Source organism: Notolabrus celidotus, chromosome 13 (assembly GCF_009762535.1).
Source record: "Notolabrus celidotus isolate fNotCel1 chromosome 13, fNotCel1.pri, whole genome shotgun sequence".
NCBI classification, from domain to species: domain Eukaryota; kingdom Metazoa; phylum Chordata; class Actinopteri; order Labriformes; family Labridae; genus Notolabrus; species Notolabrus celidotus.
In genome coordinates, this window is record NC_048284.1 from 23435051 (window position 1) to 23458213 (window position 23163).

Sequence of the window (23163 nt, forward strand, 5' to 3'; positions counted from 1 at the left end):
GTCTCTATGTGCTAATTTTCTTTGTGTAGACTCAGACCGTTGAGATGTCTGCAAAAATGAATGAGGCCCTGATTTTCAGAGGTATACGTTTGACACACTTTTTAAAGCAAAGAAATAAAAACACAGGCTGCACTGAGTTTCACACAGATCTGTACAATTGCATTCATAAAAAACTAATTTTATTCCAAAGGTTAGAGAATCATTTATTGACTACTAAAGCCTGACATTCAGCCACTTTAACTTTAAAAACAAACTTCCCAGCGCTGAGGGGCCTAAAAAGCATCAGTTTATTCAATGTTTGTCTTCAAGTAAGTCTTACATCACATCAATGTGATTTCACAGTGCTCAAAACCCCTCTTTGGTTTTTTGTTTAAACACAAATATCAGAAATTTGTACAAAAATAAATGTTATTTGTAAGCAAGAAATGACAGAAGAACCATTTATTATCTAATGGAAATCTGGTGATTTCCGCATTAAGAAAATAATTTATATATTTATGTTTTAAATAATTGTATAGACTTAATAATAGAGCTTTTGCAGATCTAATTGCAAAATTTTAACATTACTCAAGTGATTAAAAAGAGACTACCACATTTTTATATATGAGGGCTGAAAACACTACAAGGTAAAGTAAAATGCGTTCCCAGATTAATCTAACATTATGATAAAATTAGATAAATCAAATGTATTTTTAATTCAAGATTAATGCTGAAATGTCTGTGAAGGCTCTCAGTCATCAAGGTAATGGTAATTCAAAGCTTGATCTTAGAAAGGCAACTGGACTTGGTGGAAATTCTTGAAATGTTGAAAACATTTCCAGCCACAATAAAAAGATACTTACTTTCTGTCATAAAATGGAATAGAAAATACAGATTTCATTTCTACGTTATTTTCAGATTTTTTTGAACAAATTGTTATTCTTGCCAATTAAGTTCAAATTGACGTCCTGCAATCCTGCAACTTTTCGTTAAAAAAAAAAATCGACAATTAAAAAAATATTATAAATTAATACAAAAAAGGATTCATACTATTTTTTTATTTACTTTCTTTAAATATGTTTTATGACAGTAGAAGGAGCTGATCAGCTGGATTTACAGGCACATTCAATCTAATGTAATTTATAGCAAAACAGATACTAAAGCCTAGTTTAAGTCTTTAATAAATAAATCCCTCAGAAACAGGTAAAATGTCAATGTGGATTAGATCTATTGCCGACCCCTCTCTACACAGTGTGAGATAATAAAGTAATCATATTGCAATTAAAACATGTCCTTTATACTCTGACAATATATTTAATGATATGTTGGAAAATCTTTAAACACAGATGTTTTTTTTTATTAAAAAGTTTATAAAATACATATCCATTCAACATTTAAAATTAACTGGTGATCTTGAAATATGAGTTGAATATCAAATATGTAAAAAATGAAATTAATAGTATTTCCAAATTTGGAATGGGAAACACAAACAACAAGGTTTGATCTGAAAAACAAGAAGGAAAACAGGAGCACTGAAATGAATAATTTTAAATGAATTTAAACATTTGCTTTTATATTGTTTTATGAAATCTTGCCATTGCTTTCCATGATTTCTGACTGACCTGCTAAACATTTTGCACCTTTGATAAACCATCAAACCTTAAAATTCTTAACACTGAAACAAACTGACCAAAATTGGAATAAAGATCTTGTAGGATTAAATAAATACAATAAGAAAAATAATACAATTTTAATTCCACAAAATCAAAATCATTATCAGGCAAATGAACATTGGGACTAAAACATGAAAACATATCTAATAGGACCTCTACCTCCATCTAATCTAATACAATTTTGAATGGTGTCTCTTTTATTGTGCTCCTCCTCTTTTTGTATATACAAATATATTTAATACATTGATATTAAATTGAGATGTTTTAGAAACTAATTTTGTCGTCTTTATGATATAATAAACAGGGTAATTTAGGGTTCAGTGTCTTCCCCAACGGAAACCTTAGCCATCCCATGAAGTTATTTTATTGTTGATTATATGTTTAGTGTTTGAAAACCCTTTCTTTATATTAAACATTACATTTGGGACATTTTTTTTTTCAGTGCAAAATTCAAAACATCTTTGTGCGGTTCATATTCTGAAGGGAATATAAAAAACTCATAATGTCAGTGAAGAATGTGATTTTTGCTGTCACATCAAGACATTGATGCACATTGCCTGAGCACATCTAGTATTTTGCATACTGTAATTCAAAAGACATACAAAAAATAACAAAGCCTTATGTTTATCGCAATTAAATATGTAGCATAAAAACAAAGTGGTGACTCTTCAGAGGTCCATGTAGAAAGTAAAATAAATGTATAATCCTGAAATGACTCAAAGCTCAGCAACCAATAGTATGCTGCCTCGCCCTTCCACAGCAGCCAATCACAGTTTAGTGATAACATTTACTACAAAGTATTTTAGACAAAGCATGCCACACTCTGATTGGTTACTTGAATCGACCGACAGGCCCTCATTGGCTCCAGTACTCAGATGTTTTTCGGTACAGTTACCAGGCTGAGCAGCAGAGTAAACCCTGTTTCTATTCACCCTGTGTTGTGTCAACCAATCATGCAGAGCCAGCTCATGCCCTCGCTACTACAGTGAACAGATATGAGGCAGACATTATGCTAGCATGTTTCATCACTGTTGATATCCCATTAGATTCCCTAGAACTTTCATACCATATCTGATGCAACTTTCTGCTAACAAAACTACCCACACTACATCATCATCTGTGTGGTCTCCCCTCAAGAGATTAATCAGGAATAGTATTGAGATGTCTGCTGTTACAAAGCAACTATAGTCCCATTGAACTCGGTCTCACACTCTCCATGCTAAAGTGGAGAATGTGGAAGCCATGTGTAGTTTCATGGTTCCTAGTGTCACTGAGGTGGTCTGAGGGGCAACAATTATATTTTCCATCAGGCATTCAGGTGTGTCTGCACGGCTGTGAGGGAGGCGGCCATTGTTCGCTGACAGGCTGAGTTCTCTTTCTCCTCCTCTCACTTGCTCTATTCTCGGGGTAAACGGATGGTAAGCTGTGGGGCTGATTGAAGGTGACAGGCGTATCGATTGGACGCTGGATATTCACTAATGTGAACTCAAACTGACTGTGTTCACTATTCTCAGTCTGTACCTACATAGTAATTAGATAGCTGACAGAAAGAAAGAGAAACGGAGAAAATAGATGGATCAAGCCAAGGCAGACTCCAGCCTTTGTGTTTGCATGTATACTTACGGCTCATTCTAACTCATGCTGCTTTTAATTTCATTTGAATACAATATTTTTGACATTTTATCCAAAACAGGATCCATTAATGTGTTTCTCTCCTCTTCTGTATTCAGCATGTTTAATAACCAGGTCATTTTCTTTCTGCTCATTAATTCTGTGGTGCAGAAACTCTGGTAAAAGCTTTTCCTCTGAGCAGTGCATCCTTCAAAGAGCGCCTCTGAATAGCACCTTTTGCCATGTGCATTTGTTCTGTATAATTTCATCTGCTGAATGAATTCAGAGCTGAGCCCATGACAAAGGAGGTGCTAAATGAGAGCATATTTCAGTCAAAATGAGGGCCGAGTGTTTTTCTTGGTTAATTAAATATTTGCTTCGAATCAGGTGTGCCCTCAGACCTCTTATGATGATGACTCCCAACATTTGTTTTAGCACCAATGGGTGTCACTGAAAAAATAATCAGTTTTTCCACTGTCAGTGGTTTGGCATGGGAATAAATCAAATGTCCTACATGCACATCTTGCTTGCAGCGGTAGCGGCAAGGTTACATGTTGCAAGGAAGCATTACCACAAAAGCTTTTTGTGGGCTTGTGTCCTCCTCCTCCTTGCATTCAGTATAAAGTTAGGTTGATCAAGCTTTTGCTTGAATATGAGCAGCAAAATAACATTCTGCACTGAATATATGGAAGATATCCATCTTCAGGAAGGAGAGCTGATCAAATGATACCTTCTTTTTTATCTTAGTCATCATGTATTTCTTTCTTATATTTCCTCAGCAGGGAATATGTCCCTTACACACAAACTGTTCTTTTTGCCAATTAGATGTTTTCCCCGAAGTCTGCAGTCTCTATAAAATCTGTTAATTCTAAGTTGACAGTATAGAAACTTGCTCCCTCTTTATTACCAAGCTTTCTTACAGATCTTCTGGCTGTGAAAGATGCTTGATTCTGATCAGTCAAAACCCTTTCACTACAGTTATTAACTTTCACTAACATGAGCAACACCAGAGGCAAACTGATCACACTTCATGTCAAATCAACCCCCAGAAAAGAGTTCCAGCAAATCTGCCAACCCTTCAGGGTGGACAACACCCCTACGCTTCTCAACCTGTTGGGATTATGTTTCCCATAACTACCTAACCATACATTATCCCCTACATAATAATCCACATTAAGTCTGTAGCTCTCTATTTGAATCTGTTTCCTTTTGGGTGCATTGTTAATAGCAGATTATCAGAGCTACAGTGTTGGATATCCCTCCTGAGGCTGCAGAACAAGTTGCTCATCTACCGCTGATTTCCCCTCTCAGCTTCCCCTCATGGTGCCTCATTAAGACGCAGAGAAACAAGAGCCTCCGACCCAACGCTACTGTAAGGCCAGGCCTGACATGGAGCTGTTACACCACATTATACCACTCATTGTGTACCACAGCCTTCAATAACATACACTTTGCCCCTAGCATTTTTTCTCCACATTTTTCCCCAGTGAGATGAGAATGTTTTTTTTTTTGTTGTGCTTTTTTCCAAAAAGCAACAGAGAGAAGTGGGTTAAGCATTTATTTTCACACTGAGTGACTTCTGAAGGTCAACTGCTCCATGTGTAAAGCACTTATGAGAAGCTAAAGAATTTGATTGCAGTATGAATAATGCATCGATAGAGTCTCTGTTTTCAGCCCACGTCTCTTTAAGATGCTTATTAATCTCATTCATATTGTTTTTATTGAATAAGCTGCCCGACACTGAACATTAACAGAGGTCAAATACATTTATTCAAGAGTCTCTACAATAGTAATAATAGCTTAAGATCAAATTTTTAGTCCTATATTATCCACAAGCATGCTTTGGATGTTGCATATATCTCAGTCCAGTAAATACTATAAGACCTAATTATTTATTCTGTAACATACAAGCCTTTCTGTTACATATTTATATTCATGTCTCATTTTCCCTTTGCTGAAACGTTTGATCAAAACACAACACTTATGACAAAAGTCTTAACACTGTCCATTAATATTGTCACAAAATCTACACTTTTGAATATTGTATTTCTTGTTGTTGTCATTGCTCATGTATCTATGAATGGGAGAGTGAACATTGCTAAACCCAATTGTATTGTTGTGTGTTTCTTTTTCTTGTTCTACAGAGATGTTGAAGGAGCTGAACCAGCAGCGCAGAGCGAAAGAGTTTACAGACCTGAAAATAATAGTTGATGGCAAAGAGTTTGAAGTCCACCAAAATGTTCTAGCTTCCTGCAGCTTGTATTTCAAGGACCTGGTGAAAAGGTTTGCCTTCTCTTCCCTCCTCCCTCCAGCTCTTGATCCAGTCTGTTCTTTTCATAGGGCGCATTTGTGTTGCTTTTTTCCCTTCCCCCCTCTCTCTCTTGCAGGTGTGTGAAGACTTTGGTTCCTAGCACAGGGCCAGCAGCCATTCCTTCTTCTTCCTGCTCAAAGAATGTATCTGAAAACAGATAATATTGGTCAAACCTTGTTTATTTCTTTCCTCTCTAAGTAGGAGGTTTAACCACATTTCCATTTTAATGAGCAGAGAAAATGTTATCTGACTCGGGATGTGTTAAAAGAGTGAAAACAAATCAAACTAACATTTTACACTTTGGGTGGTAATTCACCAAAGTCAAACTGTCTTCAGTGGGCACACATTTTTTGTCTCTGAAGAATCTTTTTTTTTTTTTTTTTTTTACATCTGTTACTTCTTGAGATTTAGCTTCAAAAACAGCCTTTCACATGCTATTTCACCTGGATTAGTGTCATGAAAAAGTCATTTCAGATTCATATGCAAAGAATAAAAAGACATTTAAGACTTACCGAACTTCCACATTCACAGGATAATGATTTTGTTTCCTGGAATTTCTTTTTTTTATTATTATTTACATCCTGTGTGCATATAAGTGTGTGTGTGAAAGTCTGTTTATGTTGGATCTAGCACTATAAAGTGTCTCTAAATGTGTGTGTGTATGCATGAGTATGAGTCTAAGGTCTTGTCTCACACTTATTTGTCTTTTTATCTGTCTTACTTTCACAATTCTCATCCTTACTTTAAATCCTTGCAGGTGTTTTTGACTTGTTTGAAAGCAATCTTGAACCAAAGCTGTTAGTTTTTGAGGTAAATTACTCGCTAACCATGAATCAGCAGGTCTTGTATGAAAACAAAAGTGTCTAAGCACCATTGATCTCAATTTGAACCCCTTGAAGATGGATCTTTTTCCATATTTCAGTCATCAGGCCTAAAAAAAATGCACATTTTTCAAATAAAAGTCCATTATCCAAATGTCATGTCCTTTGGCCTGACTAACTGGACTCTCTTTTCTGGACATATAGCTTTGATGTTTCCTTTATTACACCTGATGTTATTGTTTTAACACAGTGGCCTCAATACAAGAATGAAAAACATGGCTCCCAGCTGTGAAAAAAACACATTAGATTTGTTTATTTCTATAATTTCTTGCTGACAGATGATGTCAGAAAACATGTAACTGCAACCTATTTTTAGCCCATACAGTGCAGCTCGTTAATTTGAATAATACTCCGTCTGAACATGTCTCTGCAGTGTGAGCACTTCCACAGAATATACGGTCTTGTAAGAACAGGCTTAATGTATTCTCTGTAAATGGGCTTTTTGTAGGTTGAAGGATGCTTTAGGGATGTGTGCGTGTGTGCATGTGTGCGTGTGTGTGCGTATGTGTGCATGTGTGTGTAGGTTAGAGTGTGTGTTACAGATCCTTTATCATTATGACGGTCACTGCTGATTTTAAGACTTCCTCTTGAATAAGTGCTGCAATTTTCACAAACAGATTTTGTTTCCTGAGTGTGTTCTTTTCCTTTTTCTCCTCCCTCACCCTCCTTTCTCTCTTCCTCTGTGTCTCAAGTGAACACGTAGGCAAACATAAATATCTACCTCTTTAAAAGATTTGAGGAAAAAGTAATTACCATAAAATAAGTTCTCAGACGACACAAACTACCATCAGGCTGGTTCCTGTTGCACTAATTACGCAGATTAATAAGTATGCTCTTCTTTATTTTTAGCTCTTTCTTCCTCTATGTTTCCCCCTTAATCACTTTAATGCTGGGTGACACTCCCTCCCTTTCTTGTCCTCCTACTCACTCCATAACACTTTGCTTTGCAGCAGTGAAACAGTTCTCCCTTGTTATTCCAGCCAAAGTCCGTCCAGAGACAAATGTCATTTTCATTTTCATTTTATTTTTAGATGTCCTTCTCCTCTCTCGCCTCCTGACTGTTCTGTAAAATGACAACTTATGTCTCAGTTCACACACTACAGGCTGCTGATGAGAAATGCAGTGGGGACAAAGGTTCTGTTTGGTGGTGGAATTGTTTTCCAATGTCAGGGACCGGTATCATCTCTTACTAAAACGACCAAGGCTCAGTAAACTCAACTCTTCCCTCAGAAGGATGGCTGCTGGCACTTTGTGGAAGGACCGTCTAACCCTGCCTCCCTTTTTGTATTAGCCACTTCCTCATCCTCCCCTCCACCCTTCTTCTCATCTTCACCCTGACAGTTTAATCTACATGTCTCTTCATGTTTGTTTTTCTGTCTGTGTCTCACCAAATGCTGGATGTTTGCCATGACTTATAAACCAAAAACTGGCTCCTATGTAAAAAAAGACAAACCCTACACGCACACAGATCAGTCACAAACCCACACACACAGAAACAGAGCTTTATCTTTGTATTACCATGAATGACAAATGCAAACTGCATCCATCCATCTTAATAGAGGTCAATTTTTATATTGATGTTTATAGCAACAGGAAGAGAGACATAGTAGTCGGGGCATGTGGTCTGCAGAGCTGTGATTCCATTTAGTTTGTCCTTGAGTGGATTATTGTTTCACATGGGACATTAAACATCAGTGGTGAGGTGATATTTAACTATTTTACATCTCACTGGGGGATCCTACATGTGGACTAATAACCATCTCATCCTGGTGAAGTCACAACATGACCCACTTCTGAAAGCAGACCCCCTCCAAGAATCATATTCCGCATACTTTGCTCATCCATATACTCCGGGCAGTGACTCAGGTTCAGGCTGCTCGAGGGGCAGGGGCAAAAAAGAAGAAACTGGTCATCTCCTGTCAAACCCCTGAAACACAGAGTTTAGAGTTAATTTAAACATATTGAGGCAGATGTAACAAGAAGGGGGTCTAGTGGTCCCCCCCTGGACATTTTGAATATCTAACACTTAATTCCCTGCATTTTGGTTAATATTCATGTGACCATTTGGTCCTTTTTTAACACTAAATCCTCTGTGGGGGAATCAAAGAGGGCACTTCAGCTGGGTTATTTGTGGACATGAGCCCCCCCATTACAAAACTGCTCCCTAGCCCGCACATACACATGTAGACACGCTGGCACGCATGCACACATGCATGCTGGCAGGCAGGCCGGCAGGCAGGCAGGCAGGCACGTAGGCACACAGGCACGCAGGCAGGCACGCATGCAGGCACATACAGCAGCCGTGTAGATTTACAAACAGTGATAGCATCCTCTTAAATGTCAGTGTTTGAACTGTCACTTTCACTCTCTCTGTTTTCTGTCTAATTGCTCATATGTACTTTTGTGCATGTCCATCTCTGAACTACATACATGGAACACACGTGAAAAGCATGAACCAAAGCAATGTGTTCTTTTTTACCCAATCTTTGTTCAGAGAGGAAATTTAGTTTCAGATGCAGCAACACAGTATCACTATGCCAGCGCCATAGAAAAGTAGAAACCAGCCAAAGTTATTTTTCGGTCCCTCTTTCACTTAAGTTCCTCTTCTATTATGATTCTCTTATTTTCTCCACTCTCTCATACCGACCCAAGTGTTTTTTGGGTGTTATTGTTGCATCTGTGCCCCTCTCCTTTTTTTATCTTGTTTCTTTGCTTTCCCTCTCACAGCATCCCTAACTCTCCTTTCTCTGCTGTGATTGGTTGATCAGGTCGTTGGGAGAGACGAGGAGAGGGGAAATGCTGGAGCTGAACATGAGCAACATCAACGCCGACGTGTTAGAGCTGCTGCTCGAGTTTGTCTACACAGGATCGCTGGTCATCAACTCGGCTAATGCCAAGACGCTGCTGGAGGCCGCCAACAAGTTCCAGTTCAACACCTTCTGTAAAGTCTGCGTCTCATTCCTAGGTATGAGCAGCTAAAGATAAGAAATGTGTATGTGTGTATAGGTGAGTGTTGTTTGCTTATAGCAAGTGTGTATGAGCAAGCTCAGATATTCCTGTGTGACCTTTTTTGCTACATGCCCCCTTACAGCCTTGAGTATTCTCAGCTGTACCAACCTGACAGAACATCTTGCACTGAAAGTAATTTCCACACTGTCTCTGGCATATCACCTCGCCTGCTGGCGCTCGTAGTCGGGCATGGTGCCTCTGATCTTGTCCCATTGGACGGGGCAAGGCACCAGAGCAGATTTATGAAAAGGTCAGGTAGCAATTGTCACTTTAATGTCAAATTATCTGGCCTGAACTTTGATGGAGACAGGGCCAAACAGATTTATTCTTAGAGAAGATGTGGAAAATGGAGCAAAAGGTGATGTTGGGGTTGTAGTTTGGGTGTTTTGGAGCTTCAGTGAGTGAAAAGCAATCGCATGTTCCAGATTTATTGGGGTAACCAACCAAAAATAGCTGCAGAAAACAGGTTTCACCCGCCCTGTTTAGTGGATTACATTGTGTGTCGGTAACACAAGGGGAGTGCATGTCAGTAAGCAGGTCAGCATCAGGAAAAGAGTGACAAAAAGAAAGGAAAAGTAGAACACACAGTCCACTTTATTGATTTTATTTTATTTATTTATTTTGGGGGGGGGGGTATTTTGGCGAGAAGACGGTGGACATATGGGAGTTATTTGTAGACTTCATTACCTGTGAGACTTCAGTCGATTTCATCTCGACAAGATTCATGACATTTCAGATGATGTGAAGGGAGACATATAGCCTACTGTAGGTGTGTGTGTCTTTTAGGAAAAAGAGAAAATTGATGGTCAGATATTAATGAAGTTTGTAAAAATCCAATAGAGAGGAGTGGTGAAGATCCCCTCGTTCTACCCAAATCCCTTCAACTTTTGTTCACAGAACTGAAAATTCAAACAAATGAAAACATTTTTGGTGTCTTTTTTTTCTGCAAATATGAAAACTTTACCACAATGAAAGGGGTTTTCAAACTTTTAATATTGCTTTTTTTTTAATTAAAAAAACGTAACAAACTGATGAAAAGAGTGAAATACAATGTCCCCGCTGTGCGAGCATGTACAGTGAAATAACTCTTAATATGCTCAGATATCATAACAGAGGAGCATTTTCAGACAGTCAGTTGTGTTGCTCTTTGATGCAGCATGAGGTCACTTTGATTTCCTCTTTGCTTTGCTTTAGTTTGGTTGTGATTGAACAGATGTGAGGTGACCTTTGTTGGCTGATATTTGTTTAGGAGAAACTCTCATACTCTTTTTTCACAGAGACAAACAACTGGCTCTGCTTCTGTTTGATTGCTGGTGTTTAATCAGACCTCTTTCAGTGGCTGCTGACCCGGTTGTGTGTTTGACTGTAGGTGTGTGTACACTACACAACAGAAACATTTCCTCTTTTGTGATGAATGTTCTTGTGCGTTTAAAACTAGAATATAATAAACGCTGCACTCTTACAAGAGATCACAGTATCACACTAGTGATGGGAAGTTCGGCTCTTTTCAGAGAGCTGGCTCTTTTGACTCTGATCCCAAAGAAGAGCCGGCTCTTTCGACTCCTGAACGGCTCTTAATTTAGGATATTTTGTAGCCGTATATTTTACCTTAAATTTTCAAAAACTAATGGTTTGGCTGTTGAAAACCCTTATACGTACACTATTTTTATGAGAAACCTTATAATTGTCCAATTTTGTGCATTTATTCTGTTACAAAACCATTCTTACTTTTGTTTAGTATTTTAATCAAACTTTTTTTATTGCTCAAATTAACAAGCAAACTGCAAACATATCCACAGAACAGAACCGGAACCAAACTCAAGCAAACAGAACCAGAACCAAATTCAAGCAAACAGAACCAAAACCAAACTCAAGCAAACAGAACCAGAACCAAACTCAATCAAACAGAACCAGAACCAAACTCAAGCAAACAGAACCAGAACCAACTCAAGCAAACAGAACCAGAACCAAACTCAAGCAAACAGAACCAGAACCAACTCAAGCAAACAGAACCAGAACCAGAACCAAACTCAATCAAACAGAACCAGAACCAACTCAAGCAAACAGAACCAGAACCAAACTCAAGACAGAAAAAAATGGGAGCCGGCTCTCTCTCGATGCTAGCCGGCTCTTCTGATTCACTATAAAGCATCAGCTCTCAGAGCTGCAGCTCTACTGCCTCTCTCTACTGTTCTGAGTATCAAAGCAGTATTGAGTGTGTGTGTGTGTATATATTTGTTAGTGTAGTAGACTCAGAGATCTAACAGGACCTCTTCAAGTGGCCCAGTTAATCCCTAATCCTGCTCCCTGACATCCTTTTTTTTGCTCCCTCCTCATCCTCCTGGTCCCTCCTTTCACCTCTTCTCTGAGTAGAAAGCGATAGATTCTCCTCCTGTTGTTTGTCCTCAGCGCTGTTTTTAGTTATTCTACTTGTTGTCCTTTATTCTCAGGCAGATTCACACCCTGTTAGACTGCGAGTGTGTGCTGTTTGCAGCTGATTTTTCTCTGTCTTAGCTTTAATATATCAGGGCTCTTTTGATAAAGGTCTTAATGGTGTTTTTTTCTCTGTCCTAATCAATCTTCCTGTGTTTCTTTCTCTCTCTTGTTTTGTCTCTTTGTCCTCTCTCTGTCTGTCTTTGGTTTATTGACTGCAGAGAAACAACTGACTGCAGCTAACTGTCTGGGAGTGCTGGCAATGGCTGAAGCCATGAGTTGCATAGAGCTCCATAACATGGCCAAAGCTTTTGCACTGCAGAACTTCCCTGAGGTGGGTACAGATTTACAATTCCCATGAAAAACCCATTCATAAGTTTTTGTTATAACACCCTAGAGAGAACTGAGGCCAATAATACTGTAAGCAAATATAAATAAAAAAAGACTTCACAGTTACTTAGGAAAAATTTAGATTTTCTTCTTTGTAATAAAAAAAGGACAAAGATAATATATTAACATCATAGAAGTAGCCAACAGAAAGTCCTATTATTTTGTTGCAGCTTATTCTTTATCTCACTAGCTATAAAATATACTGGGAAATGTACAATAATTTATTTTGCCAGTATTCATTTATATTACCCCCACAGTCCTTGGGAGTGATTTTTTTTACATAATACATGGATTTGTTGGTGTAAAACATTTATATGCCATAGTAGGATTTTGACCATAATATTTCTTATCAGGTGGCGGGACAGGAAGAGATTCTGAGTGTGTCCAAGAAGGATCTGGTGTCCTACCTATCCAACGACAGTCTCAACACCAAGGCTGAGGAGCTGGTCTACGAGACAGTCATCAAATGGATCAAACAAGACCCGGACCCCAGAGTACAGGTAATACAATGCTGATGGCTGTGTTTGTGAAGCATATGTCTTTATTCTGCTCAGGTGCTACCGTGTTCTTACACAGCAGTTAATTATAATCCCAGGAGTGTTTTGTCCTCAGAGTGTGCTCTATTCTTAGTTACACATCATTTGTTTGTGACATACTGCACTGCAAGAAAACAAACAGCAAAAAAAGGGAAACATCCACATTCTTTTTCTCAGTGTAAGTAACAGGTGTGTGATTATTTCTGGAGGCTGTTTATCAAAATCTAAAATCCATTGTAGATAAGTAATGCAATAAGGGAGAACATGGCAGAGTTTGACAATTGCAGAAACAATATGCCTCAAGGTCTAAGCATTAGACCTCATCTTATAAAAGAAAATGGACTGCACTGTAGGAGGATATCAATGCTGCAGGCAAAAAAAAAAAAACTCAAGTTATGATATTTTCATGGATTTACTCAGAAAACCATACATTTGAGTAAGATTATAATTAAATGAAATACAGCTTCCAGTCAGTGTAAGTTTTCACCTTTTGGATTAGAAATTGTGAGGTTATCCTTTGATAGGTAGCACTTTGAGATTACGGTAGTGATTTGGCAAGGAGAGGAACGTGTTTTAAAAAATATGTATGGATGTAATCGTGATAAAAGTTGGAATTTGTGGCAAAATGAAATAGACTCTGTGGTTTAGCACAATCACAATAAAGCTGAGATTTTATGAGAGCAAGATCTCTGTCATCTGCATCAAAAAGCCACAACCAGCTCAGTTTGTCAGACTCCTGCAATCTCACACTCAATTGAAGAAGTGCAGAGGTGACTTACGGAGATGAAGAAGACACAAAAGGAATGGAACATTTTTTTGGTTGTCTTAACAGACCAGTGCACTGGCTCCTGAGAGGAGACACACAGGTCACTCGACTGTAAAGACAGAAGAGGAAAAAAAAAAAGGGGGGGGAAGAGAGTTGGAGTGAGACAAAGAAACGGAACAGAACAAAAGTGAGTGAGCAGTGATTGGGAAAAGAAAAAAAAAAAAATTTGTTCTGTTCTAATCTGATATCCAGCGGATGGTTCCAGGCAGCAGAGATGTGATGAGCTTTCAGTCAGGCTGAAACAATCCACTAGTGTGTGACCTGAGAGGCACAACCAGTAGGCCTGCAGAGAGGAAAAGAAGGGAGGAGAGCAGGGAACTCTGCTCCCATCATGCCTCAGGAGGAGGTCATGTGAACCCAAGGAATCAGTTTACACGCATGATCCAGCATCAGCTCATCATTCCCACCCTCCCTCAGTCAGAGTCAGACAGCAGCAGGAAATCACTCGACCAGAACCTGTGACACTTTTTAATGACATGTCAGGGGAAAATGTCACAGCTCTGCTAGAAAAGTCAGACATGAAGGAGGAAAAGCGTTGAGCCTTCAGATATGTTTGTATGTGTTTGCATTCATCTGTGTATCTGTGTGTGTGCTGTGAGTTGTAAGCTGCAGGCAATAGAGTGGAATATTGAAGGTGCTAGGTGAATAGTGTGCTGTTATTTCATTTTGCTGTGCTCTCACTAACACCCAGTGGCACCAGGAAATGGCCCAGATAGCACGTCCACCTTAATGTACTCATACCTGATAAACATAGAGAATTTGTCTTAAATTATAGGAAAACAGGTAAACTGAGAAATACACCCATACAACACTAAGTCTTAAGACACTGCCTCTTGGTGTGTCTTGTTCTCTGTAAAGGTGCTAACAGGCAAAGACCGTTCCTTCCTCTCACCCAGCAGTCTTTAATGTGACGATCACAGACGCACAGCTTCATTATAACAGGCCGGGCTCTGCCAAATCTCTGAGCAGGACATCCATCAGTCCTCACTTCAACATATTTTGTAAAGGATTCTATCTCTTCAGGTGACTCCACCTGAGAAAAGAGGATGATGAATTGGCTCTTTGAAACGTGTCTGACTAATGTAACAGCTAAAAACAACTTTAATGGTTTATTTTCAGGATTAGAGAAGGCCAGCCATGCTGTTAGTAAAGACCTACTGTCTACTCATCAGAAACAACAGCCTGCTCTGATACTTGCAGGTCTCAAGCCACATTCATGTTGTTTGATAAAGTTGTTCATATGCCTTTTATAAGTAGAAGTAATAATATTATTTGTGATTTGATAATTAACTGTAGTTATGTAGTGATGTGATTTTTTTCCTGCAGCACTCATTAAGATAAAATAAAAATATTTTCTAGAACAAATGATGTGATCATTTTGTAATCAGAGCAGAAAATAATCAAAGGACAGAAACACTTCAAGGATATAAACTGAGTTTTACAATTCATTTACTTTCAACACTACAAATGACCCTTTCACCACAAGCATCACTTTTCATTTAATCATTCTCTTTTTAAGCTTCATGTTCAAAACAGGAACTATTAATCACCATACTCCCCTTCAGAGAAGGTTAATATTTGGGTGGGGATGAGGGGCTTTATTTTGCATTCATTCTCACTAGTCGAGAGTATGAAAAGGTGAACTTTTGGGCCTTGGGGAAGTGTGATCTGTGATAAATACGGACTTTTGAGGAGGTGTAGCCAGGAAATTGAGATTAATGTAGTCAGCAATCTTTGCTTCCTCTCTGTATCTCTTTTCACTCTGTCTCAAATTCATTCATACACAATCATAGTCTCACATTCATTCATACACAATCATAGAGAAACATAAAATGGGTGTTACTTTTGTATATGTTCAATCCCTCATATAAAAAAAATAAAAACAAGCCCTCAGCCAAGCTAAATCTCAGCATATGATAAAGTGAGCAGGATCTGATTCAGGCGGCTGAACTCTGGACCACCATCCTCATCTGTGTCCTTTGTCGTCCCAAAGCGCCTGAAGTCCTGATGTGTGCAGCCAGTTGAACAGCAGTCACTCGACTGAAGCGGCTGCATATTCAGAGCGAGTCAGAGACGTCTCATTCTCACTACACTCCCTTTGAGACAAACAGGGGTTGCATGAGTTATTTGACAGAGTTGTGCTCAAAGGAAGCAGTTTACCATTTTCCCAAAATGTATATGAAATAATATGAATATACAGTAGTATATCATGAAGTAGAAAGGTGCAAGACATCAAGCAGTCTTTTGTATACATTTATTTTGAATTAAGAGCAGATGTAGGTCATCCATCCTTTTATCAATTGAATGAAGTCAGGCTGGAATAGACCTCTGAGGGGAACACATTGCACCTGTCAGCCATTGCTCAGGGCAGCATTCAGCATCTGTCTTCTGCTACATCCTTCTATCCCCCCATCCATCCTTCAGGCTGATATGCATGCATAGTCGCACAGCAAAAGCATCACTTGAACCCAAATGTAGAGTCATTTTGGAGCGTAGATTTTACTCATCTATCAAGTGTAAGCAGAACAAAAGAGCCCATGTGTGTGTCTTCACACATCTGCTGAGTGAGCTAAACATGAGCATGTGCTCTATTATACACTCACTTGTAAGTCTGTGTGTGTGTGTGTGTGTGTGTGTGTGTGTGTGTGTGTGTGTGTGTGTGTGTGTGTGTGTGCGTGTGTGCGTGCGTGCGTGCGTGCGTGCGTGCGTGCGTGCGTGCGTGCGTGCGTGCGTGCGTGCGTATATGAGAGAGGGGGAGAGTGTGTATAGCTATGTTTTTTTCCACTCTGATCTGCCTTTAATCATCTAAATATTTCATACTCCTATCTGTTCTGAGTAAAGGAAATACAAATAGCCAGTCATTTAGCAATTATTTCATAGCCCAGTCAACACACACACAGACACGCACACATACACAGTGAGAGGGTGAGAGGCGTTAGTCCTCAGTGACAGCAGCGCAATGGGAAATGCTCAGTGGACATTCATCATCTGAGTTAGCCGATGGCAGCTTCCCCGCTGCTTCTCTGCTGCCTCTGACAGATCAGAGAGGCTCCCTGTTAGACACATTATCCCTGCCTTGCAGGATCGGCCCACTCACATCCACTTCCACCTGCACGTGTGTGTGTGTTTATGTGTATGTGGAGCTTGGCATGTGGAAAGGCATATGGACCACCTTTAAATAAGAACTGTGTAAGCAGACAAGCCAAAAGTATCCTCAGACTCTTGTGGACTATCTGTCTTTACGTTCCAAGTGTTAAAAAACACAGAGCTCCCAAGAGTGTAACAATTGATTATTAGATTTATCTTTAAAGTGGACAGAATGGTTGATATCTTCGTTTCTTTTACACATGTCTGTTTTAAGTATATAAATATCTCATGCATGAGGAGGCAAGAGGATTGACATGACAGGTCACACCATAAGTCTGCAGTGACACATTCCCTGTGGCTGCCTGAATGAGTGATGAGCTTCAGAGGTTGTTGGAGATGAGTTGGATACTTGCCGCCTGCTCTCACTGCTGAATGCAGAAATGTCACTCAATGGTTTCAGTGCCAAGATGACTCTCGTTTACCCTAATGTCACACACATGCACCCATTTTTTTCCATGTTGGTATGTAGTGAACATTTCTTCAATTCAGTGCATGCAACTGTCCCTCACCAAGCTCATAGCCTATTCATCTTTATTTAATTTAAAGAATTGTCTGTATAAATAACCATCCATTGACTCAGCTGATGTTAGCCCTCAGTAATTTAACCATACACATTGAAGTCACTTAGTTGAATTTAATTACTCAAAATGAAAAGTACAGACTAAGTGCAACAGGAAGGCACGCTAGCAAAAGTAATGTGTCTGGCAAAGTGATAGTGGGTTTCATCCACAGGCGACGGCTTAGGAGAATATTAATAGTTTGTATCTTAAATTGGCTTTTAAATGATAAATGAGCTGAATGAAGACTTATGTTGTCATACCTTAACAAAAGAATGGGGTAAGGGATTTGCATGGATTAAGTAAGATATGTCTGTTAATATTCCAACCCTAATCACAAATTACTTATCATTTCATTGTGTTGGGACAACAGATATAAGTTATCTCTTTCTATGAAGGATACGACTTGCTAGAGCACTACTAGTTTCTAATAACTGTTCTCACAGTGTCTTAATTAGATGACATGTCATTAATGACAACACGTTTACGTTAATCAGATGAAGAATTAACTTTTTTCACCATATCAGCTTAGCTAAGGAGCGTGCTGCTATTACTAATTATGAGAGTTGGGCACACGTCCATTTATCCATTGATCTTTAATTATTGGCATTACTTTTTCAATTAACTTTTCACGAGGACATTACTATGAAAAACGATTATCAAAACGATTAACCTCTGTTAAATTAAGTTTTCTTTGACGTCTTCGTTTTCACATTACCTGACTACACTACAGGAAGTGGCAGCAGACATCTGCCTTGAGGTGGGAAGCCTCATGATGTGGCAGTCACAAATGATTCATCTCTGAAAGCTGGCTCTTGTACGATCAGGTTCAGGTTACTTTATTTGTACCCGTAGGTAAACTTGTTTTGCAGCCAGTGAGATGTTAGGTCGATACAAAATTACAAGATAGACTTCAGACAGAACAATCTACTTAATGTGCAAAACATACAAAAAATATCCTAAAAACTAATCTAACACTAAAAATGGTAAAATGAAATAATGAAATAAATGATCTGACGGTAGACTACCATGAAGAGCTGTTTGGGAGCCGAATGAGCTGGCTCGCTAAAAAGAGCCTCCCATCACCAGGAGCATGTACAGTTAGATTGTTCACCTGAGAAATTATAAAGATCACGATGCTCTTAAATGGTAAGATGGATCACAGGCAACTGGAGCAAGGGCATACTGCCTTTGTAGATTTTAAATAAATTCTGGATTCTTTTGAATATAATGTGTTTGGACTAGACTTGGAAGTTGTCGTATCAGGAATCAGGTATTGTTGTTTAAGTCTGTTACATCATGAAGGGGGCAGACAGGTTCTAACATTTACATTCTTGTTAACTTCCATTAATCTTGAACAGAATTAACTGAATAACTGTTATCGAAGTTGACATCTTTGTTAGCAGATTAACATTTAATGGAGTCAAATTTTAATTAACTGTGCCCACTTCAGCTGATTAGCGCTAAGGTCAATGTGCTGCTTGGGATGATAGGAGTAAATCAAAGAATTAAACTGGTGATTTGTGGAATTAAAAGTTATGCAGTAATTAGAGTTTCAACTTCAGGGAAACATCAATCTTTTTAATCTTTGTTATTCGTCTGACATTTCACTCAAAGCAAAGTAAGTTGCTAGAGTAAAACATGAAATTCATCCCTCCATGCATGGATGGTTATCCAAAGTATATTACAAACAATTGAAATAAGACAAAATTGTTATTGACGTTTTTTTTTTTAAGAAAGAAACAAATTTCTGCACTCCAGTTTGACTAGTTTAATGAGTGGTACAAAACTGAAATATTTTTTGCCTGCAGCCTGCCACTTTGGATTTAAATATTAGCAGATGGTGTTCAACTCTCCCTAATTTCCATCCTGATATCCATGTGTGATATAGGACAAGTTAGGAGCGGGTATGGAAGTGCAGAGAGAGACAGAAAAATGTGAAAAAGACGAGAGAGAGACAGATGGAGTTAGAGTTAAAGAGGACTTTTTTTTCCTTCTATTCTCAAAAAAGGAGAGACAGGGAGAGATGGAGGACGAGATGAATCAAAGTGGAGAAATTCAGATCAGCCAGGCATTGTCCCACAAAACTCATCCCCTCACATCCACGCCTTTTTCCATAATCAAAAGTCAGCCTCAGTGACTTTACATAGTTTTAATCTCTTCAACAAAATATATGGTCACATGAACTTTAAGACTGAATTCAGCAACCCTTATCTTTTTGCAGAAACCATAAATTTTAGTTTAACGGGCATTTTTGTCTTTCAGATGTATGTGAATGTCTGAGTATTGATCAGTGTGTAGTTATTCTGTGTGTCCAATACTGCTAATGAGAACATGCATGCAAAGCACTGAAACGTGGCTTAGCCTGTCCATTGTAGCTTGAGCTCTTGACCCGCTGACTCTAAATTCATCTGCTGTTTTCTGAAAGATTGTTCCTGAAGAAAACCCACATGACCAATTTCCCGGACACACTTATTCCTTTCAAGGTCACTGATATCTATCCCAGCATGCACAGCACCTAAAACAGATGTGTTCTCAGTTATTGGCAAAGTCTTCAGCCCGCTTGATCTGGAGTGTAGAGGAGGCCAGAATATTTAATTTATTTTAACAGGCAGGACATAAGGAGAAGAAGAAAATTTGATTTAAGAATGCCCACCTGCTGTTACAAATATGAGCAAGACCTCCTCATGTTCTCCCAGATTTTCAGCACATTCATTCACATTGTGTCACAAAGAGCACCACCTGGCTGAGACTGGCCCACATACAGCTTTAATTTAGCTCACAGGGTCAGAACGGTCAGCTGTGGACCTTTTTCAGACAACGACCTGCAGTTTGTATAGAAAGTAAGAGCAGTAAGGCTGAAGCTTGTGTCTCATCTGTTTGAGTGTGACATGACTCAGTAACCAGAGGGTCAAATCTTTCACTGTAGAGGTATTTTAAGTTTTTTATAACACATACCTAAGTACAGACACAGAGGCCATATTCCTCTTCTCCATAAATGAAAAAAAGTATACAGTATCTGGTGCAGGCATTTGTAGTGCTTGTAGTTTCTCAGCAGGGAGAGCACGACACCCAGCGGCAAGCAGCATCTTCGTGTTGTCTTGTTTTCACTCCTTCCTAAACTGAACAAAAAGCTAGCCGTTGTTGTTGCTGAGCTGTAGCACCATCTGCACCTCGCCAGCCTTGTTGATGCTGCTTTGAATTTGAAGTAGAGTTCTCAGCAGCTGACAAGCTCTTGTCCTCCAAGCACAGCTTACATTTCCCTGTGATGTTTTTCTCGCCCGTTTCACCCAAAAACTCAAAGTAATGGGAATATTTCCACCAAGCAAAAGCTGTCCGCGCTCATCTCACCCAAGTTCCAGTTGAATAAGCTAGTAACGCATGCAAACTAACATATCTAGGTTTTCATTCCTCTGGTATGCAGGGGGTGCATATGCTACATTGATTTTGTATTTTGTGATGACAAAAGAATAATATGGCATCTACAGATTACTTTTCTGCAAAAAAAAAGTAATCTAAATACTTTGCAGTGTATTACCCAAGCGGCAACCCTCGGTCTAAAAATACGAGTCTAATGCGGAAGTGTTAAAACCTGCAGTTCATTGAGGATCTGCTTGAGGCTGGCTCCGGAAGTACCGGAAGTCACATACAGATGCATGGGGAAAAGACGATATTTGCAGCAAAAAAAAACATGTTTACAGCCTGGTACAAAAGACGAGTGTAGTCTGGATAGCTCATTTCTTGATCGGCTCTCACTGTGAGTGAGGTGAATTTTTTTCTAACGCAGTAGTTTCGAAGATATTGAGATTACGAGTCTTCCAATGAGAGGCACAGCTGCCTGTGGGAACGCTGCAGCTGTTGGCTAGGAGGCTCAAAGCCCACCTCTTTACGTCACACTGGCTCGACAGCAGCAATATGGCTGCCGCCGATGATTTGCCTCAAACAGCGCTTCAGAAACAAATGGGTTATGTCACAGATACTACGTCCATATTTTATACAGTCTATGGTATTACCCCCAAACACTGCTCTTCAGTCAGTGACTCTGCCCTGAATAATATCTCTGTAGCCAGCCTCGACTTTGCCTCCTTGATGAAAGTGATTGCCTGTTTTTGTGTTTTCTCTTACCTTGTTTGTTTTTATGTACATAAACACACACAGACAAGGTGAGAGAAAGCTGTTTGTTGGGTGAAATGTTTATTTCAGTGGAAGAATACAGACAGTCCCCTCTGCAGGACCGAGCTTAGCTCTGAACATTCATAGAGATGAAATGTCTCCAGCTGATTTCGTGACTGCCTTGGAGTTGTTGCATCCTCCTCCTCCTTTTCCACTTCATTTTTCTTTGGTTCCCTCCTCTTGTCCCTCCCCTCCTTTTTTCTGACTAGGTCCTCACTTGCTCTTCTCTATCCAGCCTGTTCCTCTGCTCTCTTATTCCTCCTCTCTGGTCTCAGGTTTCAGTCACAAACAGATGGGACACATGCTGAAATAAAAGGGCTCCAGGTGGGAGAGGGAGATGGCTCCAGCAGTTTGTCAGCTTATTATGTGTTCTACTCTATATGATGTTCCTCTGAGTCTGTTGATTATTTGTCACTATCCCCCCTGTGTGGCTCGGTCATGTTACTTTGAGGCGAAGGGTCAATGGGGTCAAACCTCAGCGCTCTGTCCCTCTGTCCAGGCTTGTTTACAGCTTTCACTGTCACATGGGGGGGCAAAGGCTGGCATGCACACACATACACAAACACACACTCTGTGAAGCAATAGTTAGGCTAGTGCTCTTGTGATTATGTCATAAAAGTTCCATGTGTGTATACGCGTTGTGTAAGTAGTGCATGCAGTCAGACTTCCAGACATTAGGGTTGCAAAGGGGTGGAACATTTCCTGTAAATTTCCAGAAAGTTTACGGTAAATTTCCATGGGAAGTTAAGCTGGGGAATTTTGGAAATATTCGAAATTGGAAACTTTCCATGGGAGTTATGGGAATTTATGAGAATGAACTGAGAATTGAGGGTAATTTAATGGAAAGGTATCATATCCAAGTATAAATATTTGTTTTTTTATAAGCAGACATCCATCCTAAATAATACAATTTAAAACAGATTAATTTGTAAGTAGAACTTTATCAACTGTTAAATATTTTATTGAACAATCAATTCTTTCATTGAAGAACAAAAACATGAATGTTGATTTCTATGACTCTGAAACCTTTGGCTGGTGGTGCTGCAGCATGCTGCTTCAGATCTTCTCTCTGCTTGAGTGGGTCATGATGAACCAGAACATGGCCTTAAATCAGCTCCAGAAACGCATCAGCTGTCTGTGTGAATATTTAATTTGGAAAGAGGAAAAATCAGAAGCAGGAGGTGGAAACAGTAAGATGCACCCCTGCTGCCTTCTTTTCAGCTCTCACAGTGTAACAAAATGCTCCAATATAACTGAGACTGTGCAAATTCTTTTAAGAAAGAGCACAAAATAGGTTTTGGCTTCTGGCACAATCATGAATAACTTTTTATGAGAGAATTTGGCTAGAGCTGCTTTGGGTGATCCTGAAGACCTCTTAAACATTTTTCTTGTTTTTTCACCTCGACCACAGCATTTATCCTTCACATGTCTAGAAATAGAAATCTTACACAAGCAGGGTGTTGGCATGAAGCTTTGAGGTCCTGACTCTGACAGTCTAATGGTCTCACTTCCATCATGTTTCCTCACTCTGACAGCCCAGGCTTTATTAAACATGAGAGCTGCTTTCCTCTTCGTGTATCATACAGTTTAAAAAACATGTTACTGTTTAGAAAACTAGAATAATTAAAATGAGAAAA

The 23163-nt window shown here is 39.2% G+C and overlaps 1 protein-coding gene across 1 annotated transcript in view; it reads left to right on the forward strand.

Moving 5' to 3' along the window:
- LOC117824070 (kelch-like protein 29) overlaps positions 1-23163 on the forward strand; it is a 148007-nt gene that overhangs the window by 89536 nt on the left and 35308 nt on the right. The window contains exons 5-8 of the mRNA XM_034699435.1: positions 5408-5546; positions 9224-9420; positions 12119-12231; positions 12641-12787. Coding sequence (XP_034555326.1) covers positions 5408-5546; positions 9224-9420; positions 12119-12231; positions 12641-12787 — 596 coding nt within the window. The remainder of the gene's footprint in view (positions 1-5407; positions 5547-9223; positions 9421-12118; positions 12232-12640; positions 12788-23163) is intronic.